At 59.1% G+C, this 15197-nt stretch overlaps 6 protein-coding genes across 6 annotated transcripts; 3 read left to right on the forward strand and 3 right to left on the reverse strand.

Annotated features, from left to right (window-relative positions):
- Nucleotides 1-1213: 1213 nt before the first annotated feature.
- On the forward strand, nucleotides 1214-2276 carry EHS24_000422 (uncharacterized protein; the record flags this gene model as incomplete). Its single annotated transcript, XM_028616255.1, has 5 exons — nucleotides 1214-1270; nucleotides 1314-1343; nucleotides 1508-1619; nucleotides 1731-1760; nucleotides 1822-2276. The coding sequence occupies 5 exons, from the start codon at nucleotides 1214-1216 to the stop codon at nucleotides 2274-2276; spliced, it is 684 nt and encodes a 227-aa protein (XP_028480112.1).
- Nucleotides 2277-2442: 166 nt separating this feature from the next.
- Nucleotides 2443-4784, reverse strand: EHS24_000423 (uncharacterized protein; the record flags this gene model as incomplete). The annotated part of the gene is made up of 2 exons (XM_028616256.1): nucleotides 2443-2966; nucleotides 3017-4784. The coding sequence occupies 2 exons, from the start codon at nucleotides 4782-4784 to the stop codon at nucleotides 2443-2445; spliced, it is 2292 nt and encodes a 763-aa protein (XP_028480113.1).
- Nucleotides 4785-5088: 304 nt separating this feature from the next.
- Nucleotides 5089-6757, reverse strand: EHS24_000424 (uncharacterized protein; the record flags this gene model as incomplete). Its single annotated transcript, XM_028616257.1, has 7 exons — nucleotides 5089-5209; nucleotides 5247-5411; nucleotides 5449-5638; nucleotides 5683-5821; nucleotides 5858-6071; nucleotides 6122-6435; nucleotides 6557-6757. The coding sequence occupies 7 exons, from the start codon at nucleotides 6755-6757 to the stop codon at nucleotides 5089-5091; spliced, it is 1344 nt and encodes a 447-aa protein (XP_028480114.1).
- A 636-nt stretch (nucleotides 6758-7393) lies between these two features.
- On the forward strand, nucleotides 7394-9688 carry EHS24_000425 (uncharacterized protein; the record flags this gene model as incomplete). Its single annotated transcript, XM_028616258.1, has 12 exons — nucleotides 7394-7433; nucleotides 7501-7586; nucleotides 7624-7916; nucleotides 7959-8082; nucleotides 8134-8194; nucleotides 8254-8335; nucleotides 8374-8447; nucleotides 8488-8713; nucleotides 8758-8898; nucleotides 8937-9151; nucleotides 9201-9284; nucleotides 9327-9688. The coding sequence occupies 12 exons, from the start codon at nucleotides 7394-7396 to the stop codon at nucleotides 9686-9688; spliced, it is 1788 nt and encodes a 595-aa protein (XP_028480115.1).
- A 194-nt stretch (nucleotides 9689-9882) lies between these two features.
- On the reverse strand, nucleotides 9883-12627 carry CWC22 (pre-mRNA-splicing factor cwc22; the record flags this gene model as incomplete). Its single annotated transcript, XM_028616259.1, has 4 exons — nucleotides 9883-11703; nucleotides 11745-11978; nucleotides 12030-12447; nucleotides 12530-12627. The coding sequence occupies 4 exons, from the start codon at nucleotides 12625-12627 to the stop codon at nucleotides 9883-9885; spliced, it is 2571 nt and encodes an 856-aa protein (XP_028480116.1).
- A 326-nt stretch (nucleotides 12628-12953) lies between these two features.
- Nucleotides 12954-14795, forward strand: PCM1 (Phosphoacetylglucosamine Mutase; the record flags this gene model as incomplete). The annotated part of the gene is made up of 4 exons (XM_028616260.1): nucleotides 12954-13069; nucleotides 13144-13261; nucleotides 13311-13700; nucleotides 13740-14795. 4 exons carry the CDS (start codon nucleotides 12954-12956, stop codon nucleotides 14793-14795), a joined length of 1680 nt encoding a protein of 559 aa, XP_028480117.1.
- Between the last annotated feature and the right edge of the window lie 402 nt (nucleotides 14796-15197).

Below are 15197 nucleotides of genomic sequence, written 5' to 3' on the forward strand. Positions count from 1 at the left end.
TCCATTCCCCTCCATCTACGCGTCGGCAACAGATCAAGGGAGCGTAAAAGGTGACAGCCCACCCGGAACCTGGCGCGCATCTTTGCGACTGTTGGGGATATGAGGGGATATGAGGGGGATATGAGGGTGGCTATCGGCAGTAGCCCCCGCTGAAAAGGGTGTTGCACCGCTGCTGACCACTCACGTTGACCTACGACTACGGGGCGGACATGGGGCCATAGGCAGCCCCGTTAATGCTCGCTCGGCCGCCGGCAAGCACGACGTCGACGCAGTGGGGTCGTAGCCGGCCCCCCTCACTCAGTGATCAGGGGAGTAAGGTGCCGGTGCAGACCTCGGATCATTGCACAGTCCAGAGCAGAGCCGGGCCGACGACAGGCAGTTGGACGGTGGTAGGCCAACCATTCGCCGAAAACCCGCCGCGCAGCACCATGTCTCGCCACCTCGCCATTCGGAGCTTGGAACGGAGCGGCACGAGCGGCCGGTAGTGTAGGGTCTTGCATGCATAAAAGAAAATCATTGGACACGATGAGGGCGAGAGTGTTGGCGGGTGTGGGACGGGGTGTACGGTTAGCTGCTGCGCCGTTTGAGATAACGGCTAGCAGCCGACAACATATACGAGACGTCCGAAAGCCGCGGAAATGTGCAGCGTTTCCAAAATTCCTTTTTATTCTCGTGGCCATGCTACTTGGTCAACACCTCTTTCCCTGCACCACCCAACCGGACGGACTTCATTGGCGGTCCGCTCGTGCCTATGGTTTCCGTATCATTGATCAAGGCCACCGTGCGTCCGAGAGCCAAGCGTTGGCCTGCTATTTTCAACCTCGAACCATGAGGGAACGGAACAATGGCTGTTTGTGTGGCGGAGATCTGGCGATGTGGTACCAGACGGACGCTGAAGCATTTGGGCCCCGAGCACCATATCTACAAACGTCGCCACTGACTCTCAGCTTGACCGTCCTTCACCCTCTCACCCACAACTCACCGTCATGCAGCTTGCCACCCACCTCTGCCTCCGCTCCAACCATTCCGAACACCACCACTGGCCACTTGGACCCACTCCGAATCCCCTCTCCCTCTGCCTTATAAATCTCGCCGAATATTTACTTCCGCTCACCCATTCTGACCTCCACCGCGCAGGTCCGTCATCACACGCGCGCGCTCGGGTGACTACGGGCATTCTGTATCCTGTCTGTCACCACATCTCCACCAAGCCATGAGCAGCCCCGCGACAACAGACCGTGGACGCAGGCTAGAGCACCAGCAGCGTGCCGTGAGCTTCTTCTTTAAAGTGGAAGTTTGAAGCTGACAGCCAGTATGAGCTGCAGCTCAGGGGCGGACTCGAGGTGGGTACCCCATGTCATGACATGTCGTTTGGCAGCGTCGGCGATTTCTCGACGCGATGGCGCACAACACATGGAGTCTCGTGCGACCAGGCCTTTGTGTGCCAAGGCCATACCGTATCGAGTCTCGAGGGTTTGGGAGATGGGATATCGCTGCTGACAGCCAGGGCGCGGCTAAATACACCGTGTTCGGCATCGTGGCCGTTGGTATCGCTCACCGCTTCTGGCCTCTGTTCAGGAAGCAGACGTGGGGTCTCAAGGCCTTTATCGTGTCGTCCGGTACGTTCTGTCTGACCTCTCCACTGTGCCATATCCAGGTATGGCGTTAATGTAGTCGTGACCTGGAGGGCGGAGAGCACCTCGTGTCGGTCTGGGGGCTGACAGACACAGCAACGATGAGTGGCCTCGTCATTGGCGCAGGTGAGTGACAGCCCGTGCGCTTATGGCCTTTACCCTTTCGCCCACCGTCTAAACAGCCTAGACAAGTACCTCATCATGTACGAGAGCGCGCAGCGCGATGCCGAGAACGCTGTCCGTCGACAGGCGCAGAACGCCCTTGCCCGCCGCGGCATCATCGCGACCGAGACCGAGATCCGCCGCTGGCGGGCCGAGCAGGAGGCCGAGCGCGTCGCCGCGGAGAAGGTCGCCGTGTCGGACGCCCAGGCCGTGGACGCCGGATCGCCCGTCAACCCCATCGCGATCTCGGTTGTCGTCGAGGAGACGGAGCCCGGAAAGAAGCCCGTCGCCGTCGCTGTGAATGCGCGCGACGTGGTGGATACCGCCGCGGCGAGCGAGAGCGCCGAGGCCGGACTGGTGGCTCGTATCGCCGAGGCGAGGCGCGCGGGCAACACTGTTGTCGTCACTGCGACAGAGGCCGTGTTGGCCGAGCAGCGAGAGGCGAGGGAGCAGCGTGCCAGGGAGTTGGGCAAGCAGTGAGGCGGGGATAAGAACACATGACTCAAATGTATCATAGCAAGCACGCGGCACCGATGTACCGCATGAGCACACGGGACGGTGTCTCTCTCTCTCACACACACTCACTCACTTTCTCACACCCACTCTCTTTCTCTACGCTATGACAGGAAACTGCTGCTACAACACTCTACTTGGCGGGGGCGGGCACCATGTACCCGTACGACTCCCAGCGTTCTGGCTCTTTTATCAGTTTTGCGATAAAATGCTTTTTGGCAAACGTGCGGCCGTTGGCACAGACCAGCGCGCGAAACGAGTACTTTGCCGCGTCCTTGGCCTGCTCCTTCCTGCCCCAGACGGCAAAAATGTAAAACTGGTAGAGGTAGATCTCTATCAGTGGTGACACCAGGCCCTCTAGGTGCGCAAGTGAGCCGGCCTCGACAGCTTCCTCGAGGACATAGGGGTCAGCGAAGAACGTCTCGTCAAAGTGCTTGCCCTTCCACCGCGCAATAATGGTCGCAATGCGCCTACGGCGTGCGTCGGATGCTGTAATGTCTGCGCGTGGTGCAGAACAGACGTGACACTCGCAATCGAACTTGAGCAGGTCCGCTAGCATGGCGCGGCGCTTGGCGCGGGGCTCAAGCAGGCTGTCGTTGTCGGTGTACCACGCGACGAGCTCTTGACCTTTTGGAATCGGCCGGCACGCGACGAGGACTGGTGGGTGTGAGCAACCTCGCCGCGGCCTCAACTACAGCTATACTGACGCATTCTCTGGTCTGCGTCGCTCCACGCCCACCCGGCATTTGGCGAGCACGAATGGTTAATGCGAGAGATGAACTCGAACACGCCCATCAGAGGTTCTTCGTCCTCGCCGTCCTCGTCCTCGACGCAGGGAATGCCGTTGGCCTGTAGAATACCCTCGATGGCCGGTAGGTATCCGCCCGAGCACTCGAACGACAGAAGCAGCATGAGCCATGCTGGCGACATGTCCTTGACCTTGGCGAGCAGCTCGTTGACGCCGCAGTCGCGTTTCGCGGTGAAGATGGGCTTTTCGGCCAGGATAACCTCGCCGGCACTGAGGTCGCGCGTCGCGACTAGCCCACGGCCGCGGTCGCCGCCCATCATCTGGACTTCGCAGGCGCGCGTCGTCGCCTGTGGTGCCAGTGGTAAAGAGCTCGGCGGCGCGTCTGCCCCGTCTACGTCTGCATGGCCAGGCACAGCGGCGTCGCCATCGAGGTTCAGAGATGACACCGTCGGGGCACATGGGTTGCGCGGTACGTGTGGTCCGAAGCGCTGGACAGGCTTGTCGATGCCACGAGGAGGGACCCAGACAGCAGGCTGCTTCTTCGACTTGTACATCTTTGGCTTGGGCTTGGCTTGTGTCGAGGACGGAGGTTGCTGCGTTGAAGGCAGACTGGCGTTTTGGGTCGATGGTAGACTGGCGTTTTGGGTCGCTGGTAGACTGCCACTTGGCAGGAGGGGAGTGGGGTCGGCAGTTCGAGGCGGGCGCCTGAGTCTGTAGTCGGGCCGCGCCATTGCGGACACTCGGCGTGAACGACGTGCTGCGTCTTGCGAGTCCAAGGATTCGTCGATGTGTTCCCGTTTAGGCCGCTTGGACGGTGGGGGCCCGTCTTCGTCACGCTGCTCAACGGGTTTAATGGGTTCCGGGGTATCGGGAAGGGCATCAACGTCGATAGGCTCTGGCGGCGGGGGTCGCGGCGGGGTTGGGAGAAAGATAATGGATGAAGAGCTGGACGCGACCGAGAACGCGCGCTGCTGCCGGTCCAAGTCTGCAGAATCGGGCTCGTTGCCGTTGGCGGAAGGGGGAGCGGGTCGGTTCTGGTCCATCTGCGCAGTGACGTCTGGCACGGCAGCAGCAATGACATTGTTATTGCCATTGGCAGTGGGGGGAACGGGCTGGTTCTCACCCAACTGCGCTGTGAGGTGATGCAGAACAGTATTGGCATCTTCATTGTTGCCGTTGGCAGTAGGGGAGGCGGGCTGGTTCAACTGCGCGGTGACTTCTGGTAGAGCAGTGACCACATTGTTGTTGCCATTGACGGTCGGGGTCGCATTGCAGTCGCGGCGGCTGGCGGTAGGAGTCACATCGCGGTCGTTGCCGTTACCGGTGGGGGGGACGCACTGGTCCTGGTCTAAACGTCCGATCAAATCCCGCAGAACGGCACTGGCGTCGTTGTTGTCGCTGGCCACGGCCGTGGAAGTAGCATTGTGGTCGCTAAAGATGCTGCCGTTCGCGATGGGAGTAGACATGTTGCCGTTGGCAGTGGGCGTAGCATTTCCAGCGGGCATAGGATTGGTGGGAGTAGCATTGTCTCTGGAACCGTTTGGCAGAGGGAGGGCAGGAAGAGATGGTAGAGGGGGTGAGGGAGAAGGAGACGGTGAAGGGGAGAGGAGCGACGATTCAAGTAGTCCGAGACCGATGGACGCGAGGAAGTCGGGGAAGTCGGGTGAGTCCTGTCGTAGGGCGAGGTCTGAGGCTTGGGTGCCCAGAGGGCTCGGCTCGTCCCGCATGATGGGACCGCCGGCCGTAGCGCGCAGGTGGGTGACTGTGGTGGATGGACAAGTGACGAGCAGAACGAGGTGGACGACTGTGAAACACCCACAACAACATCCGCCGCCAGGACCGGGACACAGTCATGCCGCGGCAGCAATTTCCCGTCAGAGAGTTTGGGCACCCCCAGGTTACAGCCTTTCCGACAGACCCAAACGATGAGAGGGGGGTGATACATGAGATGGGTGTATGTGCTATGCTATGCAGTGCGTCTAGATATGAGTTAATTGTACAATACGTCTTCTCTCTGGCCTCACGTGGCCCCTAGGCCGAACACCTCGTCGCGTCAATCACACCGCTGCCGAGGCACTGTTCGCCGCGCCAGATGCCAACGATTTGGCCTTCGGCAACAGCACCAACAGGGTTGGGGAACTCTACAGAGACCCTGGTCGGTTAGCGACATGTGCCCAATAGATACCCACCGGTTCTGATCTGTGCGCACTCGGCCTGTGACAGGCCTCATCCTGTGACGGACCTGCACCAGGGCGTCGAGCGTACCTCCGTCGTCCATCTCGGCCGGCGGGTGGCCTGCGATCCAGTTGAAGTCTCCCGACCAGAGCTGCTCACACTGCAGTGCCGGGTGGTCACTGGGGTCAGCTTGCCAACGCACAAGTGAAAGCTCACCTTCCTGGGACGAGGAGGATGTCCTCTCCCTCTCCAACACCCTTGCGTGCAATGAACCAGCGGCCATCCATGCCTCCTAAACGGGGGCGCTGGCCAATGGTGTAGTAGTGCAAGCCACGGTGCTCGGTAATGCGTTCTCCATCAGCCTTGACAAAGTAGCCCTTGGTGGTAGTGGGAGAGGTGTATTGGGCTGTGATGTCAGTTTACAGTGAGGCGGATACTGCCATAACTCACAGACGAAGTCGCCAAACCGCCCGCGCTCGCCGATAAAGCACACACCCATGCTCTCATCGCGCTCGGCAGTGGGGAGAGCAAAGTGCTTCGCGAGGTCACGCACACGGGGCTTGGGGATGCCAGCTAAAGGAAAGACGGCCTGGAGGTTAGAGCTCTAAAAAGAAGCACGGCTTACCTTGGCCAGCTGTGCTTCTTGGACTTGGCTGAGATAGTATGTCTGATCCTTATTCATGTCGATGGCACGGTTAAGGGTGGCTCCTGTTGGGGTACGGATGACACGTGCATAGTGGCCTGCTATGTCAGTTTGGGTCCAAGCAAGAGAAAACTGACCAGTCGCGAGATAGTGGCCGGGTTTGATATGGTTCATGAGAGCGCCAAACTTGATCTCCCTGCTCAGTCAGCGGCTGTCAATTGCCATGTTCCGTCATTGTCTCCTCACTTGTTACACGTGACGTCGGGGTTGGGTGTCCGTCCTGACTCCCATACTGCCACGGCAGGCTCGAACACTCTACTCCAGTACTCGCGCGAGAGGTCGACAAGGCGAATGTCGCTCTCCGGTACGCCGACATGGGCACATACGCGTCGGACGTCGGCCCAGTCTCGCTCCCACTCGCACGGAGAGAGGTTGGGCAATCCCACAGGTGCAGAGCGACCGCTATATGACAGCGATGTAGTGGTGGGTTGGTCTTCGCGCTCAGTCTCGGACAGGAGGGGGTCCCAGTTCCGCATGAAGAGGACAGTCAGGTTGAGGGGCTGCGGTTAGGTTAGCAGCCAAACTGGTGAACCACCTACTAGTTCCCGCAGAAGACGAAGGGTCAATGACGAGTCGACGCCACCAGACATTGCCACTACCACTGCTTTGTTAGAACTAAACCCCCCAGTTTACCCTCACGGGGTGCTTGATCTCACCGTCATCGCCCTCCTTGAGGTACAAGTCCTCGAGTGTAGGGAGCTGGATGCCATCGATAGACACATGCGAGGTGGAATACAGCCTTCGTATGGAGTTTATTGACTTCCTGAAGTGGCAGGCATGGACCAAGAACCGCCTCGTGGTGGTTCCCAGTGGCCTGCTCATGGTGGCGGGTGGTGAATGAGATGTGGGGAGTGGAGAAACCGCTCCTCGTCACGCAACAACAAATGTCCTCCTGGCTGCCCCGACTTTTGTTTTATTTGATTCTCCCACTTTAGATTGGTTTTCAATCGCTTAGATTTGAAAACTAAGTGTAATTTGCTAATGCCTCGCCGCAATCTTCTGATGCTCTGTCCGTTCTCTTATTCACAGCCTTCGGGAACCAGTCGCAAGGCTCGGCAGGAGCATGTTACACGAATGGGAAGGCGAACAAGAAGGGCAGCATTGGGACGGCGTAACGTACAAAAAACAGTAACGGCGATAGATACTGGTGGGTCGCATGGCGGCAATGTCGGCATTCGGTCTGATCGGAAACGCGACCAGCGACCACACCGCGCCTCTGCCAAATGTCGCGTCGAGTGCGTTTGTGTTGGACATGCAGCAGCCCGGCTCCAAGCATCGATGCATTGCATGGTGTCTGCTGGTTAAGACTCGGACACGGTCTTGGCTGTATGCTGCGTGATAGCTCGAAATGTGGGGATGGCGCATCCCGAATCGCCTTGGAGCCCCAAGAATCCTCCCACGCTCCCTAGTCGCCAATGTTGTTGTTCTTCCTCTCTCCTCACTGACTCTCCAACAAACATGGCGGCTCCACCAAAGGCCGTTCGCACTATGGAGGAGTGTGAGTATATTCTGCCCTCCTGCAGTGCTTCTACAGGCGCAGCAGAGCATCTACTAACCTTCTCCAGGCGACCGGATACTCACACAACCGGGTGCACCTTGGGAGATGGTCGAGCGCGTCGTCCACGGACGCACGATCCGCGTGTGGAAGAATGTGAGCTTATATAGCAGTTCGGAAGCTCATTCTACAGACTCCTCCTCACTTTCGCGCGTTCATCAAGACTGCTCTGCAAAAGCATTGGGACGGTGTCTGGATATCATCGCCCACTCCAAGCCCTGACCCCGCGGCGTATTATGACCGCGAGCACTTCACTTTTGGGGACATTTACAACAAGGCCGTCGACCTCGCGGCTTGGCTCCGTGGCTATGGCGTGCGGCAGGGGACTCGGGTCGGTCTCGGAGGGGCGAACAGCACTGGCTGGATTGTGAGCTGGGTGGCGATCCACCTCCTTGGCGCCGTCCCGGTGGTTCTCAACGCTACTCTGTCAGTTTGGCAAATGTTTGCCGGCCTCAGCTGACGGTACAGTGTCGTCGAGGCCCAGATCCACTGCCTGGCCAAGACACGCCCCATGGTCGTCCTCCTCGATGCAGAGCTGGCAGAGGTTCTCGGTCCCCATAAAAACATCCTCAGAGCCAAGAGGGTTGGCAGGGTTGGTACACGATTTGCGTCATAGGTTGAGCTACACTGACACCAACTCCAGATGTACTGCTGGGAAAGTATCAAACATTACCCAACACTGGTAAAGAAGGGTGTGAAGGTGGGTGGGCTTTGGAGGTTGTGCTCACCAAATAGGAACTTGGCAAGCTTCGTCCACCTGCAGGTCTCATCCGCGATGTTGAGAGTGGCGCTGCGCTCGAGGACCTTGGACCTGATAGTGACGCTGTTATCTTCTTCACGTCGGGGTGGGTGTGCATAGCTCGGATAACGCTTACCTGCACAGCACAACTAACATGCCCAAGGCAGTTCTCTCGACCCAGCAGGCGGCCCTTCACAATGTCGTCTCTGGCAGCCTTGGTACGCCAGTCGTCTCCTGCAACCGCTGACCTGACCCTAGGCGGTGCCCGTGCTGTTCTTCGCAAGGGCGGCGACCTGTCTATGCTTGTTCCCTCGCCAAAGCAGTCGGCCATTCTTGTCGCCGTTCCCATGTTCCATGTCACGGGCTCCCTTGCCTGGTTCTGCCGCTCTCTCAACATTGGCGCCAAGTGTGTGTTCATGCGCAGATGGAATGTCGGGGACGCCATCAACCTCATCCAGTCAGAGAACATTAATGTTATCGGAGGGTGAGCTGAACACGTCTGGCCTCGTAGCTCTTCACTAACGGCAGTGTTCCCGCGATCGTGACTGCCATCTACCAGTCGCCATCAGTGCCAAAGGATACCAAGTTTGACTTCATCTCGTACGGCGGCGCGCCAGCCGCCGAACGCATGTCGCACGACCTTCGTTCACGCTGGCCCAGCGCTTCCATGTGAGCTCAGGAATCCGGTTATCGTCAGCTGACGCCAGTGCACAAGGGTATGGCATGACAGAAGCGAACGGCGTCCACTGCGGTATCTCGGGCGACGACTACGTCAGCCTTGGAAGCTGTACGGGCCCACCACTCCCTATCAGTGAGGTGCGCATCACGCACCCCAAGACGCGCAAGGTCCTCCCGCCGCATACGATGGGTATTATCGAGCTGCGTGGATCCAACATTATGAAGTGCTACGTTGGCGAGCCAGGTGGGTTGAGGCATAGTGTTGTTGGCTAACCCGCCAGCGGCGACCGCAGCTACCCTTGACAAGGACGGGTGGCTCAACTCGGGCGACATGGGCATGCTCGACGACGAGGGGTGGCTCTACATCCAGGACCGCGGTGAGTTGTCTGGAGGCCTCCATTTCATATCTGACACCACAGCCAAGGACATTATCATCCGCGGCGGCGAGAACATTGCCTCAGCCGAAGTCGAGAACGCCATTGCGCTCGACGACCGCATCGCCGAAGTGGCTGCAGTGCCCGTCCCTTGCCCTGTGATGGGCGAGCGGGTGGGAGTCGCAGTCTCCCTTGCGCCTGGGGTGCAGGCGACAGAGAAGGAGATCATGCAGGTTGCGGCGCCTCGTCTTAGATCACCGGCTCGACCAGTCATCGTCCTCGTATCGAGGGAGCCCCTGCCGCGCAACGCCAGTGGCAAAATCCTCAAGAACGACGTCAAGGCCCTCGTGCATGAGATGTGGAAGCGCGAGAACCGGACAGCGCAATATGTGCGTGCGAAACTGTAGCACACGATCAGTCTGTTAGAATACTCAAAGACGTAAACGTTGCTCGGAAGATACAGTCCCATACTTGTGAACGATCACCCAGATGCATCAGATGGGGCTTGCCTTGCTACATTCACTAAACCTAACACTCAACGCACACACGAACACACACCATATGTCTTCCGTCCATCCTGCCTTTTGCCTGATACACCACCCTAGCGGCGGCGAGGAGGGGAACGGTCATCGTCGTACCTGCGGCGAGGGGGCGAGTCGTATCGCTTGCGAGGAGGAGAGTCGTCGCGACGGCGTGGGGGCGAGTCGTCCCTGCGGCGAGCAGGAGGAGACACCGCACGACGAGCGGGCGGCGAGTCATCACGGCGGCGAGCGGGAGGAGAGTCATCACGGCGGCGAGCAGGAGGAGACGCCGCACGACGCGCGGGCGGCGAGTCATCACGGCGGCGAGCGGGAGGAGAGTCGTCACGACGGCGAGCAGGAGGAGACACGGCGCGACGCGCAGGCGGTGAGTCGTCGCGCCTGCGGGCAGGAGGGGAGACATCACGCTTAGGAGGAGCCGAGTCGTCCCTCCTGCGAGGCGGCGAGCGGTCGGAATCATCCGAGTACCGCCTTGCGCGAGGTGGGGGGGAGCGCGAATCGCGCGAGTCGTCCGACGAGTAGCGCCTGCGACGGGGAGGGGGAGAGCGCGAGTCGGACGAGTACCTCCTGCGACGAGGACGACGCGAGTCGTCGGACGAGTAGTCGGACGAGTAATCGGAGCTCGAGCTGGAGAGGTCCGAAGACGAGTCGCTGTCCGAGCTCTCGTCGGCCTTCTGGGCGGCATGCTGCTCGGCAAGGAGCTTGGGCGCATTCTGCAGCCAAGTACGCATGTCCTCGGTGATGGCACCAAGACCAATTTGGGTAAAGTAGTTGATGGCGAAACGGGTGTTGCGCGGGTTGTCGGTGGGGAACATACCCGCGAGGGCGGGTTGGAGGTCGGGGAACCTCAAGCGCTCGACCAGCTTCTTCATACCAACCTCCTCCTTCATCTCGTTGATGGCAATCTTGACAAAGATACGCGACGACGAGGTGGTCTCCTCCTCGTTCATGTGAACAACGTGAAGGACCGCCCACGAGATGGCGTCCGAGGCAAGGAGGTGGCCGAAGAAGCGACCAATGTTACGAAGCTTGTTGGTCTCGTAGCGGTGGATGGTACCGTAGTAGTTCTGGAAGGCCTCCTGGAAGTTGTCGGTCCACACGCGATTCAGCTTGCAGAGACGCTCTCCGATGAGGCCGTAAAAGTTCGAGTACGTGCGGTCCTGTGAACAACACTCGACGACCATCTTGACCATCTCCATCTCGCGGCCTTCGGGGAGGTTGACCTTGAGCAGCTTGTGGACAGCTTCCTCAAAGTTGAGCGAGTTCATGATGGTAAGATAAATGGTCCTTCTCAGGTTGATCAGGTTGGTCTCCGTCATGTCGGTAATACCCTCCTTCTCAGGCGCCACGTCCTCGTCGTCAGACTCGTCGCTGTACTCGCTGCCGGTGCCAGAGTCCTCGTCTTCCGAGTCGCCAAGAATTTCAATCTTGATCTGGCGGTAGCGCTCCTCATTGTCCAAAAAGTTGGGGTCCACCTTGAAGAGGTTCAGACCGTCCTGCACCTTGAGCTCGTCGTCCAGGCTGATACGGTGGGTGATCTGCTCCTCCTCCTCGACAAGGTCGAGACCCTCAGGGATCATCGGGTTGTCCTTGTACTTGTCCTTGCGGACCTGGAACAGGACCTCGATCATGTACTGGCAACGCTTCGAGATGCTGCCCTCGTGAAGAACGGCACGGAAACGCTCGTAGATCATGGTGTTGGCGCGCGGGCTGTTCTCGTTGAGGAAGAGACCAACTTCACGCATGAAGCTGACAGCGACCTCAATGGAGTCGTCGGTGGGGCGCTCAAGACAGAGGAGAAGAATCTGGAGAGCGACAATCTCGTGGGCGACGAATTGGTTGACCAGGTGAGCGATAAACGTCGAGGTGGCGTTGCAAACAGTCTGGAGGGTCAGCACATAAACATCAGTCATTAGGAACTCACCTTGTCGTTACGCTTGTATGCACGGCGGAACTGGGCAATAAGACGGGTAAGGACAAGCTCGCCGACCTGGGGGAGCTTGGTGTTGACAATCGCGACCAGGGCGGCAAAAATGGGAGTGAAGGGGAGGGAAGACGCCTGAGCCCTCATGATGGAGCGCGCAAACAGGCCCTTTCCACGTATCAGGTTCTCGGCAAACAGCTCGGGGACGACGTGCTTGATGTTGGACACGTTGACCTGGGTCCTGTTAGCACTCATACCGTTCGAGGAGAAAACAACACAACTCACCTTGTTGATCATACCGTTGATGCTCTTGCGGAGAGCATCCCAGCTAAGGCGCTGGTACTCTGCACTGGTCTTGTCCTTGCTCGCCTCGGCCTGCATCGCCCTAAGCCGCGCAGGGGGGATGTACGCGCCACCCGTACGCGAGCCAAGCAACTTGGTAAACTCGGCGCGCGCAACTTCATCACCCTTGGACGTTGTTGTAAGGGCGGTCGACGAGCCGTTGGCCTTGCCACCGTCCAATTCTGCATCAATCTTCGCCGCCAACATGGCCTGCTCGCGCTGGCGCTTGCGGACGGGGTCCACATCATTCACGCGGGGCATGTCAAAGGTGGGCTCGGGACGCGCAAGAGGCGGCGACCTCGAGCGGCGGCGCTGTGCGGGAGGCGATGGCGAGCCCACGCGGGGAGAACGCGAAGGTGACCTAGGAATGTGTTAGCAATACGCTTAGACTTGGTGGTCAACCTAGAGCAGACTCTAAGTGGTGGAGATGGAAGATGACCTACCTCTTGCGCTTCGAAGCCGGACCCTCATCAGGAGAAGGGCTCCTGGTTGCGGAGCGATCGCCCGAGGGCGAACGAGCTGGCGAAGGCGAAGCGGACATTGTGGCGTAATGTTGCGCTTGATGAGGATGCGCTGCCACCTTTTGGGGAGGGATGTTGAGAAGAGAAGGGGGAAGATGGACAGATGGCGGCAAACGACTCTCGACCCAACACAAACGACTGGAGACTCGGAGTGCATTGCATTGCATTTGGACCATTTACGTAATCATGTGTTACGTTTATGCGATCCTCCCGTTACCGCTATTGACGCCGTGAAACACGGCATTGGGGTCTCCAGACGCGTACTGCCTCGTCGTCGTGCGTTGTTTCCAAGTGCACCTGCTCCAGCTCCTTCTCCATTACTCTCTTCCCCTCTCCTCACACCATCATGGCTCAGACCCAGGACAACTCGGCGCTCTTCGCGGCCATCTCCAAGGCTGCTGACCAGTACCCCAAGCCTGAGGGTGTCACCTTCAGCTACGGTACTGCTGGCTTCCGTACCCTGTGAGTTCCCAGCGTTCTCCAGCAAGAGGGCAGCGTCGTGGAAGGGCGGGATAGGCGCTGACACCTTTGCACAGGGGAAGCAGGCTTCCGTCTGTCATTCTGCGCGTCGGCCTCCTTGCTGTTCTGCGCTCGCAGCGTCTCAACGGCTCCACTATTGGTGTCATGGTCACTGCTTCGCACAACCCCGAGCCCGTAAGTGTGGCATTGAATGGGGTCCCGAACACGTGTTGACAATGTGCAGGACAATGGTGTCAAGCTCGTTGACCCTGCTGGAGAGATGCTCGAGCAGTCTTGGGAGGCCCACGCTACCAAGCTCGCCAACTGCGCTACCACCGCCGACCTCATTGCTGCGTACGAGTCGATTGCCACGGCTCTCCGCATTAACGTGAACGCACCTGCCTCGGTTGTGTACGCTCGCGACACTCGCCCGTCGGGTCCTGAGCTCATTAAGGCTCTTGAGACTGGTCTCGCCGCGTACGGTAGCCAGATCAAGGTGTCGGACATTGGCATTACCACCACTCCTGTCCTGCACTACGTCGTCAAGGCCACCAACGACAAGACTGGTCTTTACGGCACCCCCACCATTGAGGGTTATTACGTCAAGCTCGCGACTGCCTTCCAGACTCTTGTCGTGAGTTACTAAAGTATGGGACACTCACTGATATGTCAGGGTAACCGTGGTCCTCTTGCTCCCCTCTACGTCGACTGTGCCAACGGTGTTGGCGCCATCGCTCTCGCGGACTTTCAGAAGCACATCGGCGAGCTCCTCCCCTTGAAGGCTATCAACACCGACCTTGACAAGGCCGGTGCGCTCAACTACCAGTGCGGTGCGGACTTTGTCAAGACCAAGCAGCAGCTTCCTCCCTCGGTCGCCGCTGCCGGCTACCTCTCTGCGCCCAAGACCCACGCTTGCAGCTTTGACGGTGACGCGGACCGTATCGTCTACTACTACCTCCGTGACGGCAAGCACTTCCGCCTCCTTGATGGTGACAAGATTGCCGTCCTTGCTGCTCTCTTCATCGGCGACCTCATCGCCCGCGCTGGCCTCACCGACAAGATCAAGCTGGGTGTGGTGCAGACTGCTTACGCCAACGGCAGCTCGACCAAGTTCATCAACCACCGTAACATTCCTGTCACTTGCACCCCCACCGGTGTCAAGCACCTCCACCACGCTGCTCTTCGTTACGACATTGGTGTCTACTTTGAGGCCAATGGCCACGGCACCGTCCTCTTCTCGGACGAGGTTCTTGAGACCCTCAAGAACGCCGAGCCCGAGAGCCCCGACCAGAAGAACGCCATCAAGAACCTGATTGCGCTCTCCGAAGTCATCAACCAGGCCGTCGGTGACGCCCTTTCGGACCTCCTCCTCGTCGAGGTTGTGCTCGCTCACCGCGGTTACGGTGCCGAGGAGTGGGACGAGAGCTACGAGGACCTCCCCAACCGCCTGGTCAAGGTTGAGGTTCCCGACCGTTCCATCTTCCTGACCACCGACGCCGAGCGCAAGCTCACCTCTCCTGCTGGCCTCCAGGCTCTCATTGACGAGGCTGTGAGCAAGGTCGAGCTCGGCCGCTCGTTTGTCCGCCCATCGGGTACCGAGGACTGCGTGCGTGTGTACGCTGAGGCTGCCTCGTCGTCGGCTGCTGAGGGCCTGGCCATCACGGTCTCGGACCTTGTCAAGGAGGGTGCGGCCAAGGTTGCCGCTGAGAAGGCCGGTACGGTCGCCTAAAAAGGGAAGATTAGTAGTAGATAGAAGTACATGTCATCTTAGGCACCTTGGGTTGCGGCGAAGGGTCTGGAAGGAAGCGGGGACGTTGGCGGCTCAGCCGGCGGTGCCCGGTCTGTCAGCAACAACTGTGACCCATACAGGTAGCATGCAGTATGAGAAAGCACAGGTACAGCACGTGCACTTCATGGCCGCGCCACTGCAGCGTGCATGCATGCATGCGTCGTGCGTGCGTGTTGTGTTGCGTGGTCGCTTGCGAAGGCCCGGGATCCGCCACTGACGACGGTTGCTTGCGGGTCCCCACAGGCGGTGACGTCTGACGCCGCCATTCCATCCGCGCAGTGCATTCAGTCACACGCGCCTGACAACCTTCTTCTGTGTGTCTCATCTATAATAGCCGTTATC

The sequence above is a fragment of the Apiotrichum porosum genome, assembly GCF_003942205.1.
Source record: "Apiotrichum porosum strain DSM 27194 chromosome Unknown scaffold_1, whole genome shotgun sequence".
NCBI lineage: Eukaryota > Fungi > Basidiomycota > Tremellomycetes > Trichosporonales > Trichosporonaceae > Apiotrichum > Apiotrichum porosum.